Here is a 12,221-nt window from a genome sequence, read left to right as displayed (position 1 = left end):
AAAAAAGGGGCCCCTCCACGCGCTGGATTTCCAAACATGATAGCCCTTCACTGTTGGCTTCTGGGCGCCGCGGGCAGGCCGACCCCAGGTGCGTTCGGGGCGGGCGCGTAGGGTCTGGGGGTGCGCGCGGGTCAGGGTGACCCGGACGGTGCCAGAGGGGCTGGCTGCGCAGCGTCCTAGCGGGTCGGAGGCGGTGCGCACACTGGGGCTAAGCTCTCTTTTCTTGCCCTGTGCACCGACGCTGTCCTGTGATTTCTCTAACTCTCTGGCACCAGTTTGGGAGAGACAGCCTAGGAGAGGATTTGGGAATACGGATTCTCTTCTTAGGGGTTGTACATCTTTCTCTCTGTCGCTGTGGTTGTTTTTTTTCTCTCTCTGTCACACTCTCCTGTGTGTTTTTCTCTTTCAATGTCTTCTCTCTCCAGCTTGTATGCATGTGTGCACATGTGTGTCCATGTGTGCAAGTGTCTGTCACACACATAGAATCAGGCTGGCAGGTGATTACCCTACACCCCAGTGAACACTCCTGCCCAGAAACACACATCCCTCCCTCGCCCCAGCATTGTCACGCTCTGTGCAGACACCAAGTCACACACAGACCAAAGACACTCCACCCTCACCTGCCAATGTGGGGTGCCCTCCTGGTAGCTCTGAACATGGAAAGGCGGCTCCCATAATTTCCAGGCAGGGTGGCTGCTTGTGTGTGAGCTCTGTTCATGTACCGAATGGATCCCTCTAGCTGAAGTCTTGGGGCTCCTGTGCTGTGATGGAGGAGAGTCGGACATGGGGGGATTTTCAGGACACATCATTCTCTAGATTTTATCAGTGCTGTGAAGGGGGCTGGGGAGGCAGGAGATAGCGCCGTGTGGAAATGAAAATTCCTCCCAAGCCCGGATCCATGAATCACCAGGCCTGGGAGCCAGGGAGCTGTCATTCCTGCCTGGCCTGGCTTGGGCTCAGGGAGGGCTGTGTGAGGACGGGGCCACTGGCATGCAGCCTGGAGCAGGGGGCCATGACCTCACACTTAATTCAGTCCTAGTGGGCAGGTCACCCTGTGCGTCTTTTTTTATTTTTGAAGATCTATACTTACCCGGCTTGGGGCTGGGCCATGTAGAAATCTCGGCAGCCACTGTGCTGCTTAAAAAAGTTTTCTTTCTAAACATGGAAAAATATAGAACTTGTATTCCCTCCCTTCCCTCTCCAGCTCCTCCTTTCCCCCTGACGCGTGCCCAGGTCCCCTGGGTTTCTAGGTGTGTTTGTTTTGCCAGCTGCCTTCAAGGAGCTTGGTGAGGAGGGCCGTACCCCAGGCTGGTCTGGTGACTTCAGCACTTTGGGAATGTTTGGGCAGACCCCGTCTTTGCCCTGGGGGCTTGGGGCGGGGGGGGGGTTCAGTGCTTTCTTCTGCAGTGCTCAGGGTTGGAAGGCTTGCTGCTAGAGTGACAGGACTCTGCTTGGCATTATTTATTTTCTTCTGCTAAGTTGAAAAGGACCTGGGGGCTCCCGGAAACAATTCATGTCCACAAAGTACCTGAACACCATTCATCCAAGTGCAGAGATCCAGGGGCTCAGGAAGCAAGAGATAAGAAATGGATGAACTTGGGCTCAGGGGTCCCTTCAAGGTGACCCTCAGAGTTGCAGATGGCTCCCGCCCCGGTGGGGTTTCTGGCTTTCCCTTACCTTTGCACAGCCTGTACTGAAGTAACTCCTTGTTTGCCTCCAGCAGGGCTGCCCCTCTCCGGAAGGCTCAGTGACTACGGTGTGACCGTGCCCCGCAGCACAGATTTCCGGGGACGCTTCCTCTCCCATGTGGTGTCTGGCCCAGCAGCAGCCTCTACAGGGAGTGCGTCCGAGGACAGGCCACCTGCACCACCCTCACACTCTGGCCACCTACGGGTGGCCCGCAGCCCCCAGCGCCCCAGAGGAGCCGCTCCACAGCCTGACCGGCTCTACTTCAATGTCACTGTTTTTGGGGAGGAATTGCACTTGCGCCTTCGGCCCAACCGGCGGCTGGTGGTGCCCGGCGCCTCTGCGGAATGGCAGGAGGACTTTCGGGAGCTCTTCCGGCAGCCCTTGCAGCAAGAGTGTGTCTACACCGGGAGTGTCACAGGCATGCCAGGGGCAGCTGTCGCCATCAGCAACTGTGATGGATTGGTAAGGGACAAGCCTTTCCTCACGCTGCAGTTTGCCCCTCTCCCCAGTCTCTGAGCCGGGCAGACCTGGCTTTCTCCTTAGCTCCCCGTGCCTGGGACTCCTGTGGGCAGGTTGTGTGGTCTGGACTGTGCTGCTTTCCAAAGAAAACCGCAATGCCCTGCTCGCACCAGGTGTATGCTCTGCCAGGTGGATGGTGGCCCAGCTGGGATGATCCCTTTTCCTGTTCATCCCCTCACCATCCTCAGACAGGACAGGGCCACAATTTAGCTGGCAGGGATCTCTGTGCCCAGACACACGCAGGGGTAAGGAAGGCCGGCTCTGCTGGGACTGATTCTTGGCGGTGCCACTTACTAGCCACAAGGCTTTGGATAAGTTACTTGCCTTCCCTGTGGTTCTTTCCTGTGTGTAAAGTGAGGGTTTATTCATTCTGCACATGCTTATTGCGTGTGCCCCATAGGCCCAGCTCTGTCCAGGCTCTGGGGCTACAGGGGCCTGAGGCAGACACCGTCCCTGCTGTCATGGAGCGGACCTGCTGATGATGGTCACATGACCTGCCTTCCTGGGCAGCAGGGTTGGTGGTCGCACCTGCCTGGCTTGTGGTCCAGCCTCTGTTGGTGTTAGTGGCTATTATTGCTACTGTTACGTCCCCTGCTAACCCTGGTCCCTGAAGCCAGCTGCTCTCTCTGCCTGCTCTGCTCTGTGAGTTCCCTTTCTTAGGACCTGCTCCCTCCTCCCAGGCATCACTGCAAACCAGAAAGCCATGAGTGGCTGCTCTCTTTCTCACCCTCAATTCCTGTTGCATCTTGGTCCCCTCCCTGTTCCTTCCTCAGTGTGCCAGGCCCTCCTGAGCCTGTGTGGCAGCCTCAGAGCAGTGGGCATTCTTTGCGTGGTCTCTACTTGGTCAGGTATGAGCTGATGTGTCCCAGGAAAGGACCCATTTGCCCCTTTGCCTTTCAGCTTTAAGAGAGGGATGAGTCCTATGGGGGGATGGAAAAGGGGGTTTCCCTTATTGGCAGGGCGGGGGGCACTTCTCACCGCCTTCCCATCTTTCCGAGGGACCTTCCTGCCAAATGGCTGCCTCTGTCTAGGCCACTGCTTCTCAATCTTTCTTTCATCCCCTCCCCCCCGCCCCCAAGAGCCTTCTTAGACATTTTTCCTCATCGCCACTTCCATGAAATTTTAATACCATAGATAAACTGAATATATGTTTATAACCTGTATGTATATCTGCGCTTTACATATAAAGACTAATTTTTTTTGCCTTTCAAAGAACCAGATTTTGCCCATTTAACACCAAGGGAGGTGTTAGGGCCTCCCTTGAGAGGCTTGGTCTAGGCAGCAGTTGGTTCTCAAAGTTGGGCGTGTGCTAGAATTACCTGGAACGCGAGGGTTCTGTGGAGCAGGCTTTGAGAGACCGAGGATGTAAGGACAGCTGCAGGCAGAAGGCTAAGACCTTGTCCTGATGCCAGGGGGAGCCTTGGCTGCCGGCCCGCCCTGGCTCAGCAGTTCTGTGCAGCAGGAGCCCTCAGTCAGCCTGCTGGCTAGCGCTGTTCTGTGGCCACAAATTTTGGTTGAAAATCCAAGGTGACGTTTGGAAGAGACAGAAAGCGCCGGCGCACACCGGTGGCGTGGCTGAATGACCTGTGAACTCCTTCTAAGGTCATCGGCCACATAGGCTGTCAGCCGTGCAGTGACAGGCTGGGTCTCCCGCTGGTTTGACTGCTGCCATAGATGTATACCGGGGACCAGAGGCATCCGTGGATGGTCATCGCCATTAATAAAGTAACTGTCCATCCCCTGAGCCCCCTGAAAACTCCCTGTCTTTGAACTAGTTCAGCAGCCCATTGATAAGTGGGCGCTGACTGTTAGATGATGCAGGGATCCTTTGTGACCCCGACCCAGCACCCGTGAAGCAAGGTCACGTGGCCACGGGCTGTGGTGCACAGTGACGAGCAGCACTCTGGTTGCTGGGGGTGGGAGGCTGCTTGGTGGGCCTGGGGCCAGGCGTTGCTCAGCCAAGGTTGCTGACTTTTGGAGGCCTGTGAGTAAGTGTTCTCATTAGCTGTGTGACCTGGGCAGGCCACTCTCCATCTCTGGGCTTTACTCCTCTCATTTGTCCAAAGAGGGTCTGAGGCTCCCTGGCAGATGGGAATCGCTTCGCTGTGACATTGGCAGAAGCTGGATCAGGTCTCAGAGGCTGCCCAGTGATGGGCTTCTGGAGGCCTGTACTGCAGTGGAACCGAGGCTCGCGTGGTCCCCCTGCCCGTGGTAGAAATGGACCTCACAGAACTGAGCCCGTGTTTACACCAGGCCACTGCTTGTGCCCTTGACTGTTTCCAGAGTCCAGTCCCTCAGTCCGAATCCCAGGGGCCTCCCCGTCCAGGTTCCTGACCGGCCACACCCAGCACAGAGGCCGCCCCAGAGCAGAGATTTCCTCACTTCCAGCCCATTCCAGAAACCTGCTCTGTGAGGGCAAGAGACTGTTTACAGTGTCCCAGCCGAGCCACCTTTGGACTCAGAAGGCTACTGAGCAGCATTTTGATGATAAGATTTAACTCTGGGTCTTCATGTGGTTTCTGGATTTTAACCTCATTTTCTTCAACATCTCAAGTGCCAAAGTCATTCATTCCAAACAAAATATGAACCGAGCACTGGCCATGAGCAAGGCCCACAGGGAGATGAAGGGAAATGAAAGTGACACAAATAATAACAGTAGCAGGAACCAGTCCTTCCCCCGGCCCGGGCACAGCGTGCATCCCATCCCCGCACACGTGCTGTCATGTGCGTTCATGAACTGCCCCCACGGGGTAGATGAGGAAACAGCCGTGGGGAGATCTGACAATAACGCAGACAGCGCCCCGTAGCATAGGACTTGACGGTTTGCAAGGCCCTTCAGTCGTATGCACTGTGTAGGCAGATACTGTTATTACCCTGCTTTGCACGGAGTCAGGTCGCTGCTCTCAAGAAATTTGGGTGCCAAGCAGTGGGGACCCCATAAGTAGAGTCCACATTACCTTGTTGGTTTTTCAGAGCACACTGGGGTGGGGACTCCGTAAATGGGAGTGATTACTATCTGAGGTGTCAGAGAAGATGGTATTTGAACTGGGCCTTGAAGGATGAGTAGAAGTTTGCTGGGTCCAAAGGGTAAGTCAGGCATTCCGGGCAGAGGAAAGAGGTTGAGCAAGTGGGTGAGGCTGGATGAGGCTGGGAGGGGATCCGAGAAGACACTGTGGGCAGGTGGGCCTTGGTCTGGCCGTGAGGAGGGCAGAATGGGAGAGGTGGGCCAGGGCAGGGATGTGGCAGCCTGCTGTCTGAGAGGAATCTGGGTGGGGAGTTGGGAGGTATGGCTGTGTGACCCTGGGCTTGCTGCCTTCCTTCTCTGGGCCTCCCCTGCCTCCTCGGTATATCGCAGAGGCGGAAATGGATGAGCTCAGAGCCCCTTCCTGCTCGGCATTGGCACCTTGTGACAGGGGCAGGCCTTGCTGGGGGAGCGTGGAGCCCGGCCCTTGGAAACCCATAGCTGACTCCTCCCTTCCTGGTGGGTCCGGGGCCATGCTCCGTGCCAGGCCTGGGCTGGGCTGTTGGGGCAGAGAGGAAAGACACCAGTCCTGAGCTTGGCCCTCACAGCCGAGCCGACGTGCCAGTTGTAAGATGGTCTGAACAAAGCCTTCTTGCCAGCCTTGCAGCCATTTGGCATCTTAGCTGCTCTGGTGAGAAGCACTGTGTCTAAACTGGTGGCTCGATCTTTATTTTAACTGGAACCTGCAATGGGGGGCCGTGACCATCCCCCCCTTCCAATTCTCCTGCCATCCATAGAGTCACTCACCACTGGGCACCTGGGGCAGCCGCTGGGGGATTCTGTGCACTGCGGTTAATTCATGCCTGAACCTGAGCAATGGGTACTCTACCTTACTTCCCACCTGCTCTTCTGGAGGGCCTGGCATCGCAGCTGGGCAGGGGGGCTGGGAGGGTCCAGGACTGAGGGACCCAGGACCCTGCCCTGGTGAGTTTGTAGGCTAATGGGGACCCAGATATAAAGCCAACAAATGAAAGTTCTGTGAGGCAGCAGCAGGAGGACCCATTTGTTTTGGTTAGGGCACCCAGGAAGACTCCCCAAAGGAGGTGGCATTGGCTCAAGACTTTAAACATTGTAAATCCCTAGTTGGTTTGGCTCAGTGGATAGAGTGTCGGACTGCGGACTGAAGGGTCCCGGTTCAATTCCGGCCAAGGGCACATGCCTCGGTTGCAGGCTCCTCCCCAGCTCGGGCCTTGGCCCTGGTCAGGGCATGTGTAGGAGGCAACCAATCGATGTGTTTCTCTCACATCAGTATTTCTCTCTGTCTTTCCCTCTCTCTAAAAGTTAATGGGAAAATATCCTCGGGTGAGGATTAAAAATAAATGAATAAATAAACAAGGAAGAAAGTGTGGGGCGCCTGGCCAGCAGAGAGAACAACTGACTGAGACAAGCCTGAGGATGTGTGGGAGAATGAAAGAAGGGATGTGGGGAGACCAAGTCCTACTGCAGTGTTTCTTCTGGGAGTGGGGGTGGCTGTCAGACGCTAGGGTTCCAGGTTAAGAATGTGCCCAGGCAACAGCAGCAACCTGTACCCTTCAGAGCCTCCGCTGGGGAGCCTGACCAGTTATTGCAGCAGATCTCCCCATGCTCCCGTGACCCCCGACCTCTGAGGGCCTGTGGGCAGGACCCCTGGCTGGGGGCCAGGTGCAGAACAGACCCTCTGCCAGTGGTTGTGCCTCTGAATTCCTGGGAGGAATATGGGGGCCAGGGGTGAGGGCCACTTCCTGTGGGTCCTATAGGGGTTCTGAGGTACAGGAATGGGGTGAGCAGAGTGGGGTCCCTGCTTCTTTGTGGGGCCTTGTCCTCACTGGGTCCTGGGCCTTGCTGCCCTGCACTGGGGCGATGGGGGCTTGGCTGCGCTGCCTCTGTGAGTCACGGGACTGGTGCGGAAGTATCCGCACGTGTAAGATCTGTCACCATCTGGTTTCATTTTCTACCCTGTGCAGATGGTGGATTTTTTTGAGGATATGTTTTTAGGGACAGGGAGAGGGAGAGGGAGAGGGAGAGGGAGAGGGAGAGAGAGAGAGAGAGAGAGAGAGAGAGAGAGACATCAATGTGAGAGAAACAGCAATCGGTTGCCTCCAGTATGTGCCCTGACCAGGGATAGAACCCACTGCAACCTAAGTGTGAGCCCTGACTGAGAAACGAACCTGCCACCTTTTGCTACACAGGAGAACGCTCCAACCACCTGAGCCACCGGCCAGGGCTGCAGGTGGTGCGTTCTTAACGAGCTGCACCAAGTAGACCCCTGGCAGACTGTGGGGAGAGGGCAGAGGAGGCTGAGTTCCAGCCCTTCTGCTTGCCTCTGTCTAATATTGTACAAGTCACAGAAGCTCTCTGAGCTCAGTCCTTTAATTTAAAAATGGGATTACAATGAGGGGGAGTTGGGGCGGGGTTGGGATTGATAGCTAAAAAGGTCGGGGGTATTTTTACGGGGTGACGAAATGCTCTAAAACTGATTGTGGTGGTGGTTGCACAACTCTATGCATATAACTAAAAGCCATTGAACCTACACTTTAAATGCGTGAACTGTGTGGTATGTGAATTATATCTCAATTACACTGTTATAAAAAGTGCCGGGCCCATACAATGGCCAATGGCAGGCATTGTTAGTCATAATTAAGAGGTACAGTCTAGGGCCGTGGTCGGCAAACCGCGGCTCGCGAGCCACATGCGGCTGTTTGGCCCCTTGAGTGTGGCTCTTCCACAAAATACCACGTGCGGGCGCGCACGTACAGTGCGATTGAAACTTCGTGGCCCATGTGCAGAAGTCAGTATTTTGTGGAAGAGCCACACTCAAGGGGCCAAAGAGCCGCATGTGGCTTGCGAGCCGCAGTTCGCCGACCACTGGTCTAGGGTGAAAGTGTGGGATCCCTGCTCTGATACAGACTAGCTGTGTGGCCTTGAGTAAGTTTCTAAATCTCTTTGCTTAGATTCCTCATCTGTAAAGAGAGGAGAAGAGCAACCAAGGTTGCTCAGAGGATTAAATAAGACTATAAAAAGTGAAAGGCCTGGTACATGGTGGAGCCGTAAAAATGGGGATTGTTATTAACAGTAACACTTATTACTTCTTTACAGTAATGAATGCAGTACTTACAGTTCTTGTGAGAGCCCCTTGCACTGTAGTAGCACTGAGATGACCAGTGTTCTTGGGGGAGTCTGAGGCCACCTGTGGGCCCCGGTTGGCCAGGCCTGTTTCCTCCGCGGCAGCAGCTCTCTCTGAGGAAGGGGTCATATCGAGCTTGCTCAGTGCACGGACTGTGAATTCTACAACTGGGCTGCAATACCCCAGAGGCCTTCCAGGATGGCGGGGGGTCAGGGGTGGGGGGATACTGAGAGGTGCTAAGTGGAGCATTCCCTTAACAATCAGTGGGTCCCTGCCTAGATGCAGGCGTAGACCTAGGTCCCTCTCTCCCTGGACTCCAGAAGCCCACAGTTTAAAGACAAGGCCAACACACAGTAAAGAGTGTGCGACAAGGCAGCCTACACCACTAGTGAACTTCAGTGTTCTGTGGAAATGCAGGGAAGCATAATGCACTCAATGGGTGGCGTGGAGGTAGGTGCTGAGAAGGGAGGTGCTTCCTGAGAAGGAAGGCTTCCTAGGGGAGGGGACATTTGGGCTGGGCCTTTAAGCATCCGTAGGAGTTTTTAAAGCCAAGAGGTAGGCTCTGTAAGCATCCTGCAGGAAAGGAAACCGGATGTCTTCACAAGATTCGAGGAATGGCAAGTCGCCCCAGCTCTCCTGAGGATGGACATGCAGTGTGGGAATCCCTGCCTCCCGAGGAGCGTAGCCTTGTCCCTGTGGCCCTGGGGAGCACAGGGTTGTGAGCAGGAGTCACGTTAGCATTTGGGGAGGTATCTTTCCTGTGGCTTGTACATGCTGGTGCGACCGCTCTGCCTGTGGCTCATTGGTGTCCTGGTGCCAACACCTGTCCTTGCTCTGGGGGCTGCTCCTTGCTGGCTGGGCAGGGAGCGGGCTGTCCTGGCAGCTCCTTCGGAAGCCCTGCTCGGCCCTGCTGCCCAGCCCTGCCCCTGGGGATGTGGAGTGTGAGGCCTGGAGTTTCGATGGTGCTCTCACAGAGCCACCTAGCTGTCCTGTCTCCGTATATCTTGGACTGCAGGCCACTTGCACTCACATGTCTGTGCTGAGAACCCGGGAAGAGGGTGGGGGTGTCTGGCCCCTTGTTGGTGTAGGCCTGACCTCCACCTGCATCTCCAGCCTCTACCCCAGCCAGGCTAGAGCGTTCATGCCTCGCTTAGCAGCCCCTCTGACTCTGTTCATTCTGTTTTCACCCCCCATGGTGCCTTCCCCTTCTCTCTGCTTGATGCACCCCCCATCGTGGGCATTTAGTTCTCAGAAATCAGAGACTGTGCCTTACATCTCGCGTTTCTCTGAGTGCGGAGCACAGGGCTGGGCCGTAGGACACGGGAGGTTTTGACTTCAGATGCCTCCAGGAGGAGGGAATACAGGAAAAAGAGAAGAGGGTCAGCTACCAGCAGGGGAGGTGGGATTGTGCAAATTGGAGAGGACGATGCCCTCTCTAAAGGGAGCGGCATTTTGGTGGTGCAAAACCTTTGACTGTTTTAAGGAGAAATCAGAAATACGGACTTTTAAGCAAAGTGGTCTATTCTTTAAGCAGAGTGTTCTATTTTTTAACACAGCAAGGCTGCTCGCCAGAGGCCAGGGGCTGCCCATGTAAGGCAGTGTGTGCAGCGGATGAGAGCATGGCCCCTGGAACCAGCCACCGGGTTGAGATCCGAGCTCCGCCTTTTACGTGCTGTGTGGCCTTGGACAGTTTCCAGATCTCTCTGTGCCTCAATGTCCTCATCCGTAAAGTGGGGATATAATAGTAGTCACTTCATAGAACTGTCATGTGTAAAGGGCTGAGCTCAGGACTCGATCAATACAGCAGCGTCAGCATTGCCTTTAAATGGTGTGGGTTTGCTGGTGGAGTCTGAGGGGATGGGTGGCGGGAAAGAAGAAGAGTCAAGAGCCCTTAAAGTGCTGCCACAGTGCCTAGATAACTATGGAAACTGAGGCAGAGCCCACGGCGGGCCGTTTCCAGATCCCTGGTCGCCCAGTCCAGTGCTCGTCTTGCTTCCAGAAGGCCCCTGGGCCTGTCTGAGTGGACGGCTGGGTTTCCAGTCCTCGAGGTGGCGTGATCCAGCAGCTTCAGCTCCCCAGTCTCCCTACAGCTGTGTCTTGCTGGAATAATAACTTATTTATGATATGGAATAGAAGCCAGACATCACCTCACTGCCTCTCCTCTGAGCAGAGCCAGACTCCCATTCCAGCAAGGGCTGGTCGGGGGCACTTTCTATTTTTCTTCCCTGGCATCTCCGGGCTGGCTGGAGCGCTGAGTGTGGTGGGGGCTGCCCTTGCCTTCCATCTGCGTTCCAGTGTCAGTGAGGAAGAGGCCCGGGGGTGTGGGGTTTGGGGGGCTCAGTGAAGGCCCAGGGGGGTCTCTGCCTTTCCCCTGGACCCCACTCTGGGGAAGTGCCAGGCCCAGCATTCCATTCCCAGCATTTCATTTTTTAGCATGTGGGCCTTGCTTCTGCCTTTCCAAGACACACGTGCAGGCCCCAGGCAGCGCCACGGAGCTCCTCGTCAGCACAAATAATCCTTGTGTTATGATAACCTCCGGTTGGTGCATCCCAGCTCAGCGTCATTTCCCACAGGAACCCTGACTTGGGCCTGCGTGCACACAGCTGGGCTGGAAGTGGCCGTGGGGGCCTCTCGGTCCCCTCTTCACTTTCCAGACCAGAAAGCCGAGGCTCGGGGAAGGGAAGGGACTCGCCCAGGGTTGTGCAGTAGGCGATTGTCAGGGCCGATGGAGTCTGGTGCCTGACTCCCAGTCCAGTGCTCCCCCCACCCCCCAATCCCATGTGACCTCTCTCAAGTCAGTGGGAAAAGACGAGTAAATGTGACTAGTCACTCAAGGTCATCAGCCTTGTGATGGCCATGAAGCGGTGGCCTGGCAACAGCTTGACAGCATGCGTGTGAAAGGGACTGGTCCAGGGGTTGCCCTGTGGGGGGGCCCTGGGAGTCCTGGGCCTGGGTCCCAGGTGGAGGTGTTTACGAGGCTCCCACTGTGAGGGTCATTGTTTTCCTAAAACTGGGAAGCCAACTAAGAAAAAACCAGTGTCAACAGCCCCATTAGCTGGGATCTGAAGCTCAAAAGTTAGCCCCGAGTCGCCGATGTTTTATCCATTTTTAACCTATTGCAGGGCAGTGGGCTGCGGTTGTGTACACACTGCTTGTCGTGGAACATTACAAACCCCGCAGTCTCGTTTTCTTCTGCTTCTGCAACGTCGCTGAACAGGCCCCTTTCAGAGAAACCTCGGACGGTGGGAACGTCGGGACACGCTTGGCTGAATGCACACCCTGTTCCCCACGGGCCGGGCCGCTGGACGCCCTTTGTCGGCTTTTGCTTCTCAGCCAACCAAACATTTATGCCTTTGATCTTCCAGAAAACAGCCGTACCCCCAGCCACCCCGGCCCACAAGAGAGGTTCATTTCCGCCCCTCGAGGCTGGCAGCGCTCACACTCCGCATTAGCTCCTCCAGCCCAAAGAGGCCTTGTGTTCTGCAGCCCCGCAGGCTGCTGGCCCCGTGCACTGAGTGCTTAATACTTCGTCACCTCATAACTCATGGTCCCTGGATGGGGAGGCTCCAGGTGAAGCGCGGTCCCCTAAGCCGCGGCCAGTTAGTGGGAAAGCAGGTCTCTCATGAAGAGCCATAGCCCAGGGGAGTTTTTTGGAGGTTTGGCGTCAGGGATGCTTGTTGAACGTGTTTTGATCCAAAGGTGGTCACAGGCGTTGTGGTTCAGTACTTGTCCTCCTAAAGCTGTGTCTGCAAGAGGGACAGACAGACATACCCACCGAGAGCTCCTGGGGGCACGGAGGAGGCAGAGATGATGGGATGGCATTTGAGCTGGGCTGGAAAGGGCAATCCTGGCAGAGCTCACAGCAGAGCAAAGGCCTGGGACCATGTG

At 55.7% G+C, this 12,221-nt stretch overlaps 1 protein-coding gene across 1 annotated transcript in view; it reads left to right on the top strand.

The window, feature by feature from the left end:
• Nucleotides 1-12,221, top strand: part of ADAMTS14 (ADAM metallopeptidase with thrombospondin type 1 motif 14) — an 86,740-nt gene that overhangs the window by 11,944 nt on the left and 62,575 nt on the right. Inside the window, exon 2 of the mRNA XM_023763584.1 lies at nt 1,721-2,151. Within this exon, the coding sequence (XP_023619352.1) occupies nt 1,721-2,151 (431 nt within the window). The remainder of the gene's footprint in view (nt 1-1,720; nt 2,152-12,221) is intronic.

Source organism: Myotis lucifugus, unplaced genomic scaffold (genome assembly GCF_000147115.1).
Source record: "Myotis lucifugus unplaced genomic scaffold, Myoluc2.0 scaffold_292, whole genome shotgun sequence".
In the NCBI taxonomy this organism is placed as follows: Eukaryota; Metazoa; Chordata; class Mammalia; order Chiroptera; family Vespertilionidae; genus Myotis; species Myotis lucifugus.
The sequence above is the reverse complement of the archived record's forward strand: the minus strand, read 5'-3'. Positions and strand labels throughout refer to the sequence as shown.